The sequence below is a fragment of the Venturia canescens genome, chromosome 11 (assembly GCF_019457755.1).
Source record: "Venturia canescens isolate UGA chromosome 11, ASM1945775v1, whole genome shotgun sequence".
Taxonomy (NCBI): domain Eukaryota; kingdom Metazoa; phylum Arthropoda; class Insecta; order Hymenoptera; family Ichneumonidae; genus Venturia; species Venturia canescens.
The window spans coordinates 8,975,145-8,993,178 of NC_057431.1; the positions used below are offsets into that span (position 1 = coordinate 8,975,145).

Below are 18,034 nucleotides of genomic sequence, written 5' to 3' on the forward strand. Positions count from 1 at the left end.
GAGGGCACATTGAAAGTCGTTCAGTGTGCGGCGTGGAAAAAGAATCTCGAAACGCTTGTAGCGGCCACGAACTTTTCTTTCCTGAAAATGAATAATGGGAATTCTAATTTTTTAAGTCTCGGCATTTCGGAATATTTCGAGAGTTGTCGGCATTTTTCGAGAGCCACATCCGCACCGCCGCGTGCGGCGTGCGAATTAGTCTCAAGATCGACCGTGTTTGCAGCGCTTCAGCCCAGTCGCGGTCGGCGCGCGTTTAATGTTGAATCAAACAACGATTTGAATTTCGTAAATCCAACGAAAATTTCAAATCGCTTATTCAGAGTCGTGACAATAAATATAAGCAACTCAAAATTGTTATAATAGTTTGTTCTACTCGAAAATTCGCGGAAAATTGAACATGAAATGCTCGAAATGACCAGCGTAGTATCGATTTTGGGTTCGAGACTTTGTCCGCAACGTGTCTGTTTTAAACCGCGTAAACCCCGTTTTGTTTCGTTGGTAGTCGCCAGGGCGAGTGTTCGAACAAGCGGCGATCTCCTCGTTCAGACGCCATTACGCTCGCAACGCTCGCACGGGACTCAATGCCCGTTTATTGCGACGTTAATTAAATACGCGTTAAAACACGCATCGTGTTGTTGAGTGAACGTTTATTAACCAAAATAAGTGTATTGCAGTGAAACGAAATCATTGAGCTATTAACAGAAACAAAAAACAGCTTTTCAGGTAAGCTTTTTACTGTGTTTGTTCGCACGAATTTCCAAAATCCCCAAGTTCACGATCTGTTTTTTGCAATGGGAAAGATGTTATTTCGCACGTAAAACGGTGTTTCTCAATTTTTTTCCATTTTACGCAATGACGTCATTGCGATTCTCGTTCGATTTTTTCCGAAAATTTCGATCTATTTTTCTACTTTTTATAAAATGTTGACCCGATAAAATGGTTGATCGATCCAGCCACTTTGATAAGCTGAGAGGGGGAGGGAGGCCGCGACGCCATTGACGCATCCGCATAACGGAGCTGATAAAAAATTACATGCTCACATTCGTATGTAGCATGTATACATCGATCAACACACCAATTCTCGAATAAACTTTCAATGTTATCGCCGATTTACGACTTTTCCATTCCGTTTATCGATTTTCGTGTTTTTTCAAACTTCCGTTTCTTTTGATACACATCAATTCCATCAAAGTTCGCGATAATCTTTAGCGTTTTATCGCACGTAGCGTGGTTATTTGTGAACGAAGCACGCGCGACGCCGGGACGCCATTTTATTTTCCCGTTATATTTTTCCAGATTCACTGAATTGCGTCGTTCGCATCGTACTTTTTTGTTCCGTCTAGTTTCATTTTATTCTTTGATTAGAAAAAAAAAAAAAAAATTCGGAAGGTTTGTCTAGTTATGAAAAAGAAAATTATTTTAAACTAAACGAGAATAGAAAAATTTTGTGAAGCAAATTCTCGAAGTATGGGGAACGCTCAAAAATTTTCGGTTGGTTTATCACAAGAATAAGCGACTATTTGAAAACAAGAAATTGAAGTTCTTTTATCCAAAACAAAGAGATGCAAAAATATATGCTCGGAAATGGAAAAAGATGAATGAAAAAAAACTCAACGTTTCCAATTTTACTAAATTTGAAATTCTTAACAAGATTATCCGGATTTTTAGAATAAAATTCTATTGAATTCCCACGAACGGATTTTTTTCGATTCGTCATTGTTACGGACCTCGAACGTAGGCGCGAAAAAACGTGCACAATATGGCGTCGAGAATTTCAGTGAAAGAACAACGTAGAGTTTTTTTTTCAGCGAAATAGAGTTCAGGAAGCCACTAAATTAAACTTAAATTAAAATATCCTTTATGTTCTCGAGTATTCATTACCATTTTTCTTTAGGTACGAAAAAAGAAAATGGATGGAAAAAAAGGGTAAAAAATAGCAAAATTTGAAATAAAACTTATTATTATTCTAAGAATATCCAGACAAGATAAAATATCGATTAAATTTCAATTCAATATTTTCAAATGAAATGTTATTGAGGGAACATTAAGACCCAGTGGAATCAGAATTTGATTTTCAGACTGATTGAAAAACACTGAACTTTTTTCACCCATTGAATTTTTTTAAGTGGTTCAAATGTCCCCTCAATACCAAAAGGGTTTGTATCCCTCCAAAAAGATGGAAGAACATTATAACTTTTAAAAATTTTGCTAAAAAATATGAATTAGCTAGTGAATAAAGGTCTTGAGAGCCAAATGACCTTCGATTCTCAAAAAACAAACTAGTCGAGAAAAGAAAACCAGAATTAAGCATAAAAACACTGTTTTCAATGTTTTGAATATTGATTTTACTTTTGATTTCACTAACGAATCAACAATTGAGTCACTTGAAGTAACAAAAAATAGGAACAAAAGTAAATACAAAAAACGTTGCATCATTTTTAGGTTAACTTCCTTTGAACAATGATTAAATATAAACGAACTGGAGTTAAAAAATAATAGAAATAAAAGTAACAAAAAAAAAGACATTGTTTCTATTGTTGTAAGGTGTTTTTTATATTTTCCTTTAAGAATGAGCACCCGAGTATTCGTTGGTGGATTAACGTACCGGGTGCGAGAGCGCGACCTTGAGAAGTTCTTCCGGAAATTTGGTAGAATCAAGGAGGTCGCTATGAAGAATGGATTTGCCTTTGTGGTAAGTCTAATCTCGGAAAAATTGTTTTTTTTACAGTATGGTAGGGACAAGGGTCTATGTCGGTGGGCTTCCATACGGCACCAGGGAAAGAGACCTTGAGAGATTTTTCAAAAACTTCGGTCGTTGTCGTGATGTCCTCATCAAGAATGGCTATGGCTTTGTTGTAAGTATTTTTCCCACGGTCCGCTCAGAGAAGAGAACAAAATGAATCAAACAAGGACATCAGAGCAAACGGAAAAGTGGATAAATTCAATAAATTATAAATTAATTTGAATTACGTTTTTTGCACTCTGTTCAAAGAAGATGAAAGTTTTGAAATTTATCTTCTCGAACATCTTGCAATATTTGCACATCTTTTTTTCGAGCATTCAAACAAAAAAATATACGCAACAAGCCATTTTAGCGCACCACGCAATCAAAATTACTCTCGAGCCATTCAATTCTCAGTTATCGATCCCTTCTCGTCTCACTTTTCCTTTCCGGTCAACTTTTTTTTCTTTCATTCCAATTCGAGCACTCCATGCTACCAGGATTGTGAGGACTCCATACAACAGTCCACTTTTATCGTCTCGATTCTAGCTTTGAGCTCAATAAATCTCTCAGGCTCTTCAGCAATTATTTTCAAGTTTTTTCAACGAAATTCCCTGCTCATTTTATTGTTAGCTTCTCATTTTATTGTCAAATCAACGTTTCTCAGGAATTTTCACTCCGCACTTGTGTTCAAACTGTCAGAAAAGGTCTGTCCGTCAATTTTCTTTAATGTTTATCAACCTTTGATTTCTTGGTGAAAATCCTAGAGTTTCAGACTTTTTTGGTCGATTATATTTGTCCGAGCTTAAAGTTTTCAATTTCAAGTTTGTGCTGTTTTTAGTGTAGAGTATTTGAAAAACTGGAAATTTTCGAATCCAATTTAGATTGTTCAAAGTTGCTAGACTTCAAAAATCATTCGTATCGATTCTGATCAAATTTTTCTTCATTAAAAAAATTGAAAAATTCCCAATTTTCGAAAAATTCCAGTTTTCTTGTCATTCCATTGAATCTTAAGGTCGCTAATCCGAACTGGATCGTAGTTAAGGCTTTTATCGCATAAACGTTTTTTTTTTTTGTTTTTTTTTTCGTTCCATAGGAATTTGACGACTACAGGGACGCTGATGACGCGGTTTACGAGCTCAATGGGAAGGAACTTTTGGGCGAGAGGTAAGATAAAAAAATCCCCGTCGCTTTCAGTCAAAAAAACGAATGAAAAATTTCAATTTTTCTCAAGTATTTCGAGATTCTTTTTTCATAATCGCAAAAGCTTTGATTACACAGACGAATCGACACCAAAAATGAATTGTCAAAAAAAAAACTAGAGAAAATTCACAGCGAAAAAGCTTTAAAAAAACTTGAATTTATTAAATATTATTATTTTTTATTTCCTTTTCGAATTTTTGGTGTTCGACTCGACTGCTTTGTTCCCAAACGTCAAGAAATGGTGGAATGGAAAATTTGTCCAACGCGAAACTTTGAAAGATCGAATTTTTCCGCGAAATTTTCGGTTCCGTTGCTTCAAAAAATCATGAAAACCTGATCAGAATCGGTTGATCGTACAAGACCCAAAATTCCGCCATTCCTAGAAGTTTGGAAAGCGAAAAAGCAACGTGAGACAGGAGGCGCAAAAAAATGCATGAAAATAAGAGCAGAATAAAAATAAAAATAAAAAAAAAAACAAATGAAAACACGAAAAACAAAACTCTCGAAGCAAAAAACCGATCGATTGCGTCTTTTCGAGCTGCTCAAATTTTTAACAATCACCAGCTGCTTTCGTAGAAAAACGAATACCACAAAAAGCAAGAGAGAGAGAGAGAGAAACGGTTAGAAAGCGTAATTTTTTTGACGAATGTCGGAAAGTGTTGGATCTCTCATTAAAAAGCTTAGAGAACAAGAAAAAAGAGAAAAAAAAGACTTATGAATACCGAGACGAAGCAGAGAGCGCACACAGAACGTTAGAGAAATCGCTTAGAAAAGTAAATCCCAGCAAAAAATGGGAAAAAAGAAGTTGAAATCGCATGCGAAATTAGCGCTGTCGCTTTCGAAAAAATCAGTAAATAAAATTCCAACAATTGCTTTCGTATTTTTGTCATTCATTATACCCGAGAGCTACTCTCCATCGGCGCCTCCGTTCTCCCAAAAAAAGAGACTGAAAAACTAATTGAAGAATCGAAAAAAAAGCTAAAAACTGTAAAAAAGGAAAACAAGAAGAAGAAAAATAAACACACATTGCTATTTTATATGCGGATATACTTAACACATGAGAATCCAATATACTTTACCGCCATTTTGAACGACCACCATCAACTCCCCGAGTTTCGTAGATCGGAAAAAGCGAAAATTGTTGATAAAAATGAATTTGAACGAAAAGAGAACGTTAAAAATGTAAAAAGATTTGTTTTTCTCGTAAATTCGTTTCACGTGCTTAGGGGGGTTGGGTGGGGGGCGTCAGGATAGCGAGTGAGGCTAGTGTATATCGAGGATTGTAAAGAAAAAAGGTGCGAGGAGAGTGAAATTTGGTAAAAGGTAATAAAAGGAATGAGAATTTTGGAGGAAAAGGCGCGGGGAGACACGAGAGAGCGAAAATCGGGGGCTTCTCGGGCCGCTCGTAAATCTTATTTCTCAAAGTAACAAATTTAAATAGTTTTTTTCATGAGGAAGAATGTAATAACAGGAACTTGCCTCTAGTTCGGTGACGAAAAATTAGGAAGATTCGAAGCTCTGTTAATGAGAAGAAATTGTGGAAAATGAAGAAAATCTGTGAAGATCGGAAAATACGAAGAGAGGAAAGAAGAAGAAGAAGGAAAGATGTGCGAGCAGCTTTTTGCTTAGAGTAAGATTTAGTCGAGGACTTAGGCGGGGTTTTGTTGGGTGTGTTTCAGAGTGGCGGTGGAGATAGCACGTGGTGTTTCAGGGAGGCGAGGCGACCGTGGCTACGGACGCTCACGCTCCTGGAGAGACAAGTAAGCATATCCCCCAATTGTGTCTTGTTACAGAATTACTGTAGAGAGGGCCCGGGGGACACCTAGGGGTAGTGACCAGTGGCGCTATGGTGACTCCCGTGGTGGTTTTGGTGGTGACTCGAGGCGACCTGCGTAAGACACGCTATTCCTTTTTTTTATCATTTTTTTTTTTTTTTTTAATCATTTTGTATCTCGTTCTTCCAACGGAGAATCGTTCGTTCCTGATATTTCATTTCACATTCGAGACTCTCGACAGACGATTTTTTTTTTATCTTTTTTTTTTTCTTTCTTTTTAGAAACTTTGAGTTTCGCTGCCACGTTGAGTTCGTTTTATTTTTCGATCTTACGATTCCCCATTTTACTACTGCGAACTTTCGAGTCACTCTTTTGGTATCGAAATCTTTCAGTTTTTATATTTTCTTTATTTTTTGGCCGAAATTTAGTTGAACGAAACGCATTAGCCCCAGATTAAGGATGTTTTGAGCTCGGGTTTGCCAGTCCAACTTTTCCCGGAACGAAATTTCGGGTCGGAGTCTTGTGAGCAAATATTCTCGACGGTTATCACTTTAAAATGAAAGTTTTCCACAAACTTTTTCTCTCGTTCAATTGTGGAGGCTGAAAATACAGATATTGAAGAGAAACGAAAAAAATCAGCTTCGGACTCCACACCGAAGAACCGAACGACCTAATATCGAAATTCCGGCGATACAAAACACCTTCGGCTGGCAACGTGAGGCTCAAACATCCTTAAAGTCATCCCCATCTACGTAGAGATAAAGAAAAAACGCCCTTTTTTTAATGCCTCAATCACTATTTTTGTCCACTTTTCAATGAATAATCGTTTATTTTTGTATCATTAACTCGCCCTCTTTCCTAGACTCGAAAGAGACCAATTTTATTTTCAAAAACGTTCAAACTCACTTTTTTTTCTTGAGCGTCAAATTTCCGATCCAACTTGCAGACGAAAAATTTCGAAAGAATTTTGACAAGAGACTGAAAATAAAAATACAAAAAGATTCAAGTTTTTTGACTTTCTTAGGACAATCTAAAAAAAAAAAAAAAAACTAAATTCTCACATTAAAGATTCACGTTGAAAATTGAAAAAAATTGTGGTCAAGCTGAAGAAATTGCCCAAACTTTGATTTTTTTCATGTTTCTCTCAACTAATTCGTGTTTGTGTGTTTTTGCATTGGATCGTTTACAGTCGGGACGATATGCGACACGACAGGTACGCACGCAACGCAGATTATTTACAAAAAAATTGATTTTCCAAAAAAAAATACATAGATTCCTAAATGTTTAGTGATTCGTTAAGTTTTTCCTTCATATTTTTTTCTCTTCTTTTTCAACTGACATACTTGAGTGTCACATAGATTTGTTTTGATTGCGAAAGGATTGATTGAGCTGTGTGTGCCTGAGCAATGAGTGCAAATCTGTAGTTATTTGCGCCAGTTTTTTTTCTTTATCTCTTAATCTCGTTTATTATTTAATATCGTTTAAACACGTTTTTTTAATCCTCATTTTTAGTTTTAATTTATTCATATATTTTTTCTTACGATAACTACACATCGAAATCCGTTATTTCTGTTCACATGAAATCGCATTTTTACAGAGATAGTGTGAACAGAAACACGAGGACTGCATCTAGCTACAAGCAATCATTGCCCAGGTACTTACCATCCAAACGTTTATTTACATCGATTTTCTGTAATTTTTTCCATTCAATTTTTCAAACACAAAACCATTGAAAAAAAGTCTTTCGATATCGAATTTCGTGCACGCTATTGCATCATTCGATTTATCAAATTTTCTTTTTCCATTTTTCATTGAATTGTTAAAAGCATTGATGACGAATGACGAAAAATATAATTTTTCTTCCTTTCGCAGATACGGACCACCGACTCGCACCGAGTATCGTCTCACAGTGGAAAATCTCTCGAGCCGCGTCAGCTGGCAGGTACGAAAATGTTTCCAAGTCTTTTGAAAAAGAGGAGAAAAAATTTTTTTTTACGTTCTTTAAGTTTCTTGTGCCAACTGTTTTTTCTTTTCGTACGTTTTTTAAAATTTTTTCTCGTGTAGAAAAAGTTGCTCTCGGAGTTGCACGAAATATGTTTCGAGAGCTCGCGGTTTGTTTATTTACTTTTTCTTTTTCGTTTCATTTTGCAAATCGCGTTTTGTGTTTGACTTGACGCGCTCTTAAAATGCCCCCCTCCTGAACGGAAAAGAGTGTATGTAGATTTTGATCAAGTAAGTCAACGGATCTTAGAAACGAGCGTTTCGTGTGTCTTCAAAACTGGACAAAAGGAGGAGGAGGAGGAGGAAAAAGCTGCTTTTGTTTTATTTATTTTCAATATTTTGTTTGACGAAAACGAGGAGCTTCGGATATTCGGGGATAAATATGAGAGGAAACTCGACGTGGATTTTGGAAGAAAAGTTGATACTCGAAGAAGGATTTTCTCCGAACGGGGACCAGCAGGATAACTGGGCCGGGACTCTCGTCCAGGAATATTAACGCCCCGGAAAACTAGCTCGTGGCACGGCTGGCTTTCTTTTAATTTTTTTTTCCTCATCGACCTCCCCGACCTCGAGGAAAAAAGGAAAGAGCCCGAGAGAATAAACAGTCGATACGAGCAGCCACCATTCGTCGCCCACATTCTTCAGGAAGCATCGAACCTCGTATCACGAGAAAGAAGACGAAACGTAAAACCAGGAAGGATAAAAAAGAGACAGGGAACTCCAGCACCGTGTCTTACTTGATCAATTTACATCGAACCCGCCATTTCATTGCTTTATTTTCTTTCTTTTCGGCTCATTCGGATACTCAAACCTTTTTCATTCATCCAAATTCTTAAAATCCCCTCTCAACCCTCGAATCTCTTAAAGCTCATAAATTAAAACCAACAAAAATTGAACGGAAATCTTCGACCGAAAAAAATTCAAATTATTTAAAAACCCCGCGGTTCGCGATTGGAATTTTAGTTGAAAAGTAAAAGAAAGCAAATCGGTTGATCAAAAAATCTCCGTAATTAAATCATTTTGACAGAAACTGCTTAAAATTTTTATCAGAAACACGAAATGTGATGAAAATCGGAACAATTTCGTGGCCATCGACTGCAAACGTATTGAAAAAGCAACTTTAAACCCCCGGAAAACCAAAACTTAACACAAAAATCTAAAAAGTTAAAGTCAAACAACGTAGCATGAATTTGGGTCACAAAATTACAAATTTATTTCCATGGATTCTAAAAATGGTGGGAATTGGGAACAAACTTCAACATTAATATCGAAAAATAAATTCCTCAGGCACAAAATCGCGGTAAAATCGTCCGAATTTCGGTTAAACGTCAATTTCGGGTCCAAGGCAAATAAAACGTGAAAAAAATCTTATTCGGGGTACACTTAACCGAAAACGAACTTCAAATTCTGATCTGCCTCACTATTTATCACGATTCGTAAGCAAAAACCCGAATTTCCGGTTAATACACTGTGTGAAAATTCGAAAAATTTGAAAATCACCTTCGAAAAAAACTCCAAAAAAACGAACTTTCGGTAACGTTTCGCGTATGATTATAAATTGAAAAAAAAGCTCCCGAATTTCGCATGAAAAGCCCAAAACCTGAAAAGCCTTTATCCGATTGTCCGAGCGAATGTTAAAAAAGCAGCATCAGCAACTTCCGGTATCGCACATTATTGTTTTCTAGTTTTGAAATTTATAAATTTGATTGTTACTATAATTATTGTTTAATGAACGTACGGTGAGGAGGAGTGTGTTGAGGTAAACTAAAAAACCAATAAAAACAAAATTGATGTTCTTTCCGAAGAGCCATGTCCTCTTCGCCGGGAGGAGTGGTCGAGATCGATAGGGCGCGAGACCCCGATATGCTCAACCTTCAAAGCTCAAGCCCGCGCGATCATAACAGTACAAAAGAGAGAGAAAGCGCGCGAGAGAGAGAGAAACAAACAAACAAACAAACACGGGAGCGCTGCGAGGCGAGACGGATGTGTGTGATGTTGATGATTTCGTCTCAGGAATCCTTAAGGGGGTGGACTCATTATCGGAGAAAGCGAAAGGCAAACTCACAGAAATGACGAAAGGGCGGAAAGAGAGAGAGAGAGAGGGAGAGGGAGAGAGCGAGCAAAAAACGTCAAAAGAGAGGCCCTTTTTCATGAACTTTGAGATGGAGCGCCGAAGATTTCACAATTCCTCGAGCCCAGCGTCGATTTAAGGCTCTGCAACGACACTCTTACGATCGATATACGCACTTGAACACTTTAGCCATTTATTCCGAGGCTGCACTGTCAGAGAGGATATGCGAATGAGATTCTCATCCAATCACCGCAATCCTGGGGCTGAGGAAACGTTCTCGAAAAAATGTACATATATATATACTTTGAATTTTTCATTCAATTTTTTTTTTCTATTTTATTTTTATCTATTTTGGATTATATATATATATATATATGGACCTTTTTTCTTACGACTCTTGATTGATCAGTTCGAGATTCGATCAACGCCGATCCGGAGCGATGACCTCAACGACTCTTTTTTCGTCCTTCGAATTTTATCCCTTTTCCTAACCGTTTGTACTTTTATGAACTTTTTTTACTTTCAATTTCGTGGGAACTCGATTGATAATAATCAAATTTGAGGGGACAATTTATTTTTACAATAAAAACGCAGAATTCCATCAATTTCGTCGGTTTTTAGACTTTTCGGATCGTACTTTTTGTGGATAACAATAAAAATCGGTTCACAATTTCAGTCGAAATGGAAAATTATCCTTGGGGTAACGGGGGCAAATGTTTTGAGAGAAAAAAGAAAAGTTTTTCGACTCCATTGCTAAAAAAAAAAGTTGACCAAGTTACACCTACTCCTTATTTTCTATCCTGGACATTAAAAAAATGAAAAGAAAGAAGAAAATCCTTCAAAATCCAGCATTTTCGAACGAAAGGTCGGCAAAAGCGAGAAAAAAGGGGAAAAGATGTGGAACTCGATGGGTGGAGCTCGTGGATCGCAAACCGGAAGTGTTCCATCATCCGAGTGGTGTGTTTAGGGAGTTCCATCATCGATTAAAGTTGAGACAGCGCGGCCCGAGAGTCCAAACGAAGGTCCAAATGTCGGGCGCTCGGCACACTCACAATTACCGAATTCATCCCATTCGCGTCTGTGACCAATATTTTTACATATATATGTACATATTTCATTATATATTTGCATATATATTTAAAAAAAATGAAACAAAAATGAGAGAGAGAGAGAGCTAGAGAGAGAAATAACGAGATCCGAGCCGACCAATCGACGTCCGTGTTCTCTTGGCCTTTCTCTCTGTCCGTAAATCAAGGTGGTGCCTGGGCCCCTCCCCCCCAAGGTAAATTGCGTCACCTTAAAAAAAGTGTTCAATTTTTTTCTTAAAAAAATATTTTTTTCATTCACTTTTTTCTAGAATACATATTTATAAATATTAATATTTAATACCTTCAAATATTACATTTTTCATTAATGTTTAGGGATCCCAACAAAAATACTGCCCCCGCCTCGCGATCTTTTTTCAAAACGGCAACCAAATTTTTAAACTCGCGCTAATCTGTTTCGATCATTACTTGGGTGAAATAATTTTTTGGAAACGCTTCTTATGGGGGGAGTTGGGAAAACTCGTTGATTTGATGAATTTCTTGACAATTTTGAATTTTTCTGACTCCATTTCTGGGGGGTTTCAAACAAAAGCATTGAGAGCGTTGGAATTTAGATAAAACGACAGGGAGTCAGAAATCACGGGGGGAGAAACGTCATCGTGGAACAAGGCAGAAAAAATATTGGGAAGATTCAAAATTTGTTTGTTCCGGTAAAATTGTGCTCGAAATTAGCTATCTCGTTGAAATTAGTCGAAAAACTTGGGACTCGAAAAATTGAGAGAAATTCTCGAACTTTTTGAATTTTTCTCGATTTTCGCGAGTCTGACGAAAGGAAATGAATTTAAAAAGTGCTGAAAAACGATCAGCAAATCGGCTGAAATCTTATGAAAAATTTGATTTAAAAAAGGGAAAATTACGAATTTTTCACTGACGCAAATGTACGAGACAACTTTTCTTTATGTAAAGCAATGAGGCGCTTCTGACAAGAAAAAATATCGTTAGGCGAGATTGCGCGCGGGTCGGAGAAAAATCGGCGAAAAAGAAAGCGAAGAACAAATCTGCGAGGGATGAAAATCTGAAGATATTTGGCCACGGAAAAATCTTCGTGAAGAGGCAAAGTGACGAGACACGAGGAACTCTAGCCCGGTTTTACGTACGAGCCCTTAAAATGGAAGCACTGAGTGGATTGAGATAAGAAAACGAGATAATCAGAGATAAAAGTGCACCCATATGAAGGATGAAAAATGATTTTCGGGCCCCAAAGAGACCTGGAACTCCGCGGCGCCTTTGTTCCTCTCCCGCCTCCACCGAACGAGAGAAATTTTGGAATTCGGACCTCCGGCCCTCCGATGGACTTTGAATAGATGAAATCACTTTCGACAACGCATTCAGGATGAAGAAAAACCACAAGAGAGACACTCGCATCTTCGGAGGACATTCGCCATCGACCCTTCTCTCCGGATCCGAAAACAAGAAAATTTATTCCTCAAGTGGCTTCAAGAGCTCAAGAATATTACGAAAAATACAGCCCCCATTTTCTAATCTATTTTTCTCCATTTCTTGTTTGAATTGTTAACTCATTATCGTTTCAGCAAATCTCCAGATTCATGGAAACCATAAAAACGTATTGTTGCCACACGGGCCCTTAGATTTATCAAAATGTCAAAAATTCTGCAAAATGTGATTTAATGGAACGTTGCTTTCGCTTTATTTCTGAAAATTTCGTCCAAAAAATTGAATGAACGAATTTTTTTTCAAATATGCTCATTTTCCCGATAACAATCAAGAGATTTACGTCCAAGTGCCAAATTATGGGCAGAAATAACGTTTTGCAGGGTCGAGTACAAAATGAATTGGCGTGTAAACAAAAAAAATGGTAAAAAAGCACAAAATATATCGCCGAAATATTTTATTGCGCATAAAGAAAGGTTGCGTCGTTTCGTCGATACTAAATTCGAGCACAAAAACAAACCCGATTTAGGCGAGAATGCAAAAAGCCTGTTTCCGAGCGCAGGCTATTGACAGTCCCTTAAAAAAAATCCAAAAAAGGGCCGAATTCTCAAACGAGCATTATTCAAATCGGTCCATAGAAACGTAGTGAAATTATTGACACGATTTAACCATTGAAACGGTCACGCCCCCTTTTCTTCCATTGAACCAATCAATAATTTCGAATTTTTTTGCGCAATGCTCAGGATTTGAAGGATTACATGAGACAAGCCGGCGAAGTAACTTACGCAGACGCACATAAACAACGTAGAAACGAAGGGTGAGTTTCGACAATTCATTTTTCTATGAATTTTCATCAAAAATTTCATAGCAAGACTCGAATCTAACCCAGAGACGCTTGAAGATCTCTAAATTCGTTTTAATTTGCTAGAAACTTAAAAAAAGAAGTCAAATTCGAAAAAATGTAAAAAAAAATCAAGATGTCTTTCGTTCAAACGTTTGTCTGGGACCAAAATCATTTGCAAGTTTTCCAATGCTTCGGCCACTCGACTTGCAGCAAGCAAAAATGAAAAAAGAAAAGAAAAACATTTCTTTCGGATTCGTGAAAAATCAAATTGCTTTACACTCGTAATTTATCGACAAATTTTCAAAATTCATTTTTATTTCTTCATTCGTTTACAGGGTTGTGGAATTTGCCACTTACTCCGATCTGAAGAACGCAATTGACAAATTGGATGACACCGAGTTGAACGGTCGTCGAATTCGCTTGGTCGAGGACAAGAGACGAGGACGTCGTTCCCGTTCCTCAAGCTCGAGATCTCGTTCAAGGTCCAGATCTCGATCCCGTCGTCGTTCTCGTTCTCGTTCAAGGTACGAAACGGTCGATTGATGCAAAGATTTTTCAGAGAACGGTTAAAATCGAGAAAATAATGTTGAAAGGCAACTTAGTGCAAAAACTTTGTGAAAAAATCTGAAAAATTGGCCTGTCATTAAAATACCTCGCACGTTGAAAAGGACCTTGAAATAAATTTTTGTTTCTTTTCTGTCTTTCATCAATCTCGAATAACCTTCAGGCATGGGATTTATCTCGGACACTTTGTTCTCGCATCCTGGTCCATGGTGTTATTTTTTTTCTTCTTTTTCTCAAAAAATTTTTTCAGCCAGCTATAAAAACGCTTTTTAGGATACTCCAAACCTTTTTCTTCCAAAATCCTCACGAAACTAACATTCAAACATGTTTGGACTAACTTTTAATCGGTGTCATCGAGCACAGTTTAAAAAATTCAAAATTTAGAGATGGACACAGAAAATCCCGAAATTTTATCAGCAGACTTATTTTTAACAATTTTAAAAAGCATCCGAATTCTTGTGTTCAAACTCGTTTGATTTTCACTCCGATTTCTCTCAGAAATCCTTAAATCCCGTTGAATTTAATTTCGAAAAATCCTACCTCTGACCCGCGAAAAAAGCTCGCGATCCAAGCCCACGAACTCGTCTCGTTGCGTCAAAAAAAAAAACGTGTCGGCAATAGAGAAAATAGAAGAAAAATCGAAGATGAATATTTTGGGAATCGGGGACCGATTAAAATTTGGATTCTTGGAATAAATCGAGGGGCAATCGGTGCGGGATCGAAGATTAGACGGAATGTATTTAAAAAAAACTTAGAAATGAAATTTGATTGAAAAACGCGGTTGCACAAATTTGGGAAAATAATGAAAATTTTTCTAAATTCCTTTTTGCTTCTCTTTTTTGATCAGTATTTTTGTCTGTATTTAACCAGGAGCCGGCGCAGCTCTCGTAGCCGTAGTCGTCGCAGCAGCCGTTCGAAGTCAAGGGCACCCACGATATCCAAATCAAAGTCCAAATCCAAGTCTCCTGAGCGTGGTCGCTCTCGTTCCAAGTCCAAGTGAGTACCTTTTTCCCGAAACTACGTTTTTTTCGTTACTCTCGCTCTTTTATCTTTTTGCTTTCTTACGTCAGGACGCGCTTCCAGGCTCATTTTTCAGTGCTTCAACTATTTTCTCATCAAATTACAGCTCAACAATTTTATTGTCGAACAAGCAACCCGCATTTTATCGACGTTCATTCATGCTTTTTTGTCACGAGTGGCAATAATCGGCTGAGTTTCTTGCCCAAAATCTGCCTTCCTTAAAATAATCAAAATGTTTGACGTGCAGATTTTCATTATTTCTGATGGCTTTTTTTTTAATTCGTATTAAAAAGTTGCAGACACTTCCCTGTTTTTTTGTTACTTTTCAAAAGAGTGTCTTGAATCCCAGAGCTACGTATTTCTGCTCTTTCGTTCCTTTTTCTCATTGTTAAAAATATTTCGAGTCGAAAGTCTGTTTTTTCATTTCTTGAAGGCTTTTTCTCACGCTGTTGCCAATAAATGGGAAAATTTCTCGTTCCTATGCTTCGTTATTTGGCTCCTCGGTGCTTCGTTTCGAAATAAAATTCCAATGTTCTATCTCGCTTGATTCTGCTCCCTCATTCGTTTCTTCAAGCCTAAAGATATTTTGAAGATTGACAGTTTTTTCTACCATTTTTTGGAAAATTTTCTTTTCTACATCGTGAATCATCGTCAAGTAATTAAGGGATGGAAAAAACTTGAAAATTTTCTCAGTAGACACACGAACTAGCATCACTCAAAACTTGATTTCTTTGCCGTCAATGCGAAATTACAATTTTTTGGTTTCTTTTCCATTTACAGATCCAGGGACCGCTCTAAGTCAAAGTCCAAATCCAGATCCCGCTCCAGGTCCAAGGCTGAGAGATCCAAATCAAGATCGCAGTCAAAGTCCAAAGCCAAGTCTCCATCGAAGTAAGTATTTTTATGGATTTGAGAATTTTTCCATATTTCCCCGCCTTTGGATTTTTTCTATGAAAATTTTGAGTCAATGACTTGACTCAGTTGAACAATGAAAATGTAAAAAAACGAAATTCTGTTTCCTAAAAAAAAATTCCTAAAAGTCCCCTTTGCCCAACAATTTTGCCAATCACTTGATATTTCAACGTAAGTAATAAAAAGCAGTGGGTATTCCAGGGACAGGTCGAGCCGCGAGCGCTCGCGGGGCGACAGATCGAGATCTCGTTCAAACAGCAAACACAGCAAGAGTCGCAGTCGCTCCCGTTCCCCGATGAACGGAGACAAATCACCGGACATGAAAATGAAGGACGACTGAGATCCGCCGAAGAAAAATGAAAAAAGAAAACGAAAATCCAACAAAAAAAAGAACAGCAAGAAACAAAACCTGAAGAGAGACGCGTCGATTTGATTAAATGAGCGACAAATACAACAAAAATGAAAGAAAAACCAATAAACTAAACCAGAAGATCCAAAAGCGAATCGTCCTGCGTCGCGTCTATTTTTTCGTTCTCGTAATCCAAAAACTGACGGGGCGGGGGGGGGGGGGAGTAAATTGAATTCGAATATTGTCTCCTGTTCGTGACGTCACCACTCAAATTTGAAAGTTGAAAACCTCAGCCTCTCTAACTACGTTTGTACGGAACATAAATTCATAATTTTCCGATTTATAGTTTTCCTCGAGCCCTTTTTTTAGTTCGATAAAGCGCATTTGGCCCTTTGTTCAGCGTTTTAAGCAAAATTTTCGAGAACATTATGATAGTTGTAACGATTAATAATAACGCTAGGAATAAATAAATATTCAGATGTAAGACGCGCGCGAGTCGGAAGAAAAGGGAGAGTTGAAAATACACGAAAATCTTGAAAAAATAATTTTTTCCATCTTTCGCACCATTGACTTCGCGCTATCAAACCAATTTGCACTTTGGTTTCATTGTCCTCCTTTTCCCTGCGGTTTGAACGTAGAAATACTAAATTTTTGATAAACGTCAGAATTTTCGCTGTAACAATCCTCAATCTGGGGAGGGAAGGGTTGCACCTCGAATTCTAACTACTTGAAAAATTTTCTTCATTATTTTTGTGCTAGAAAATCCTTTTTTAAAGAAAACAAAAAACACTCAACCTTTCGGCGTTTAATGAACCTACTGAAAAAAAATCACAACCTCAACGTCTCGTGGCTTTTTGTATATAATTCCTAATAATTACACAATACCGTAAGAATAACGATGTGATGTGTATTAAACAAACAAGAATAAAGAAAAGGTCTTATAATAATAATTAAGACGTTCGAAGGTCAAAAAATATCGTCGTTCTTTTTTTATTCTTCCAAAATTCTCAAGAAAACATTTTTTTAGCTCCCAACACGAACTCTGGGGATTTCCCAACAATTTTTTCGAATTTTTCGTGAAATACAGTTTTTTCATGGGAATTAGTGAAATAAATATATTCACTGTGGCTAAAAATGTCATTTTCACGAGAAATTGAATCCAAAATGCTCGTTTAAATATTTTTGTGATTCATAATATTCGCATTTGAAAAATAGTGTTCCCCGATCCGACATTTGAGAAGATTAAAAAAATGTTAAAAATTTCAATTTTTGAAAATTAACCATATCAATTTTTCATTAATTTTATCGAATTACCATCCGTATTTCGAAAACTGTTGTCCGTGATTCAACCTTTTTCCAAAATATCTGATTTTTTTTTAATGCCTACACTTCTATTGGGAACTTGTATATTTTTGTCAAATTTCAGCTGGTTTTTGAGAAATCACAATTTCAGTAGAAGGCTCCGTGTTCCGTGAGATAATCATCGGTTTTCAAAAACAAATCGCCATTTTTCGTTGTTCAAAAATTTGATGTTTTATTCGATCTGCATTTTTCACTCGTTCTGCATCATTGTTATCATTAACCTCGAAAAAATGGCCGTGTTTAAACTCCAGTCATGAACGAAAAAAGTTTTTCGAAGGATTCGGCACGAGAAGTTTTCCAAAATGGTCAATCGCGAATATTTCGGGTATTGTGAGAGGAAAAGGAAAAAATAAAAATAACTGTATGCGGTTATAGTTTGATATATCGGGTTAGAAAGGCCACATGTCGCGCAGCTGGAAACGAGCTCGGTGAGTCATCGCCAACGACGACGACGACGACGACGACGAGCACAACCAAGTGGCATTCCCCTCCGATCGTGAGTAACGATTGCTCTCCGAAAAAATATACCCCGCGCACACTCATCGCCTAACGCCACTCTGTTATTTACCGTTTAAAAACTTTAGTAGAACCCAACGTCGACGAATTTCAAGCTTATTGGTCAATTGAGTTAACGAGTTGTTCGAAAAAATGAGATTGAATAACGAGATACGTGCACAACAACATTCGTGACTCCGTCGAGAGTGACGTTTTTT

General features: G+C 37.2%; 1 protein-coding gene across 15 annotated transcripts; it reads left to right on the plus strand.

The window, feature by feature from the left end:
- The first annotated feature begins 507 nt into the window (after positions 1-507).
- LOC122418376 (serine-arginine protein 55-like) lies at positions 508-16,504 on the plus strand. Of its 15 annotated transcripts, none has more exons than XM_043432531.1 (13): positions 511-723; positions 1,895-1,926; positions 2,729-2,855; positions 3,819-3,889; positions 5,719-5,817; positions 6,890-6,913; positions 7,298-7,354; positions 7,573-7,642; positions 13,014-13,087; positions 13,450-13,638; positions 14,549-14,674; positions 15,479-15,589; positions 15,797-16,504. In XM_043432531.1, exons 2-13 carry the CDS (start codon positions 1,910-1,912, stop codon positions 15,948-15,950), a joined length of 1,119 nt encoding a protein of 372 aa, XP_043288466.1. In that variant the 5' UTR covers positions 511-723; positions 1,895-1,909; the 3' UTR covers positions 15,951-16,504. The 15 variants fall into 15 exon arrangements, with proteins under 15 accessions (XP_043288479.1, XP_043288480.1, XP_043288481.1 ...); XM_043432533.1 differs by lacking the exon at positions 2,729-2,855 and adding an exon at positions 2,569-2,692 and having other exon boundaries at positions 512-723; XM_043432534.1 differs by lacking the exon at positions 5,719-5,817 and adding an exon at positions 5,605-5,685 and having other exon boundaries at positions 512-723.
- The last annotated feature ends 1,530 nt before the right edge of the window (positions 16,505-18,034 follow it).

Coding starts and splice junctions, on each gene's coding strand:
- LOC122418376 (XM_043432531.1), top strand. Junction 5,818..6,889: donor GGTGACTCGAGGCGACCTGC/GTAAGACACGCT, acceptor GATCGTTTACAG/TCGGGACGATATGCGACACG. Junction 15,590..15,796: donor AAAGCCAAGTCTCCATCGAA/GTAAGTATTTTT, acceptor AGTAATAAAAAG/CAGTGGGTATTCCAGGGACA.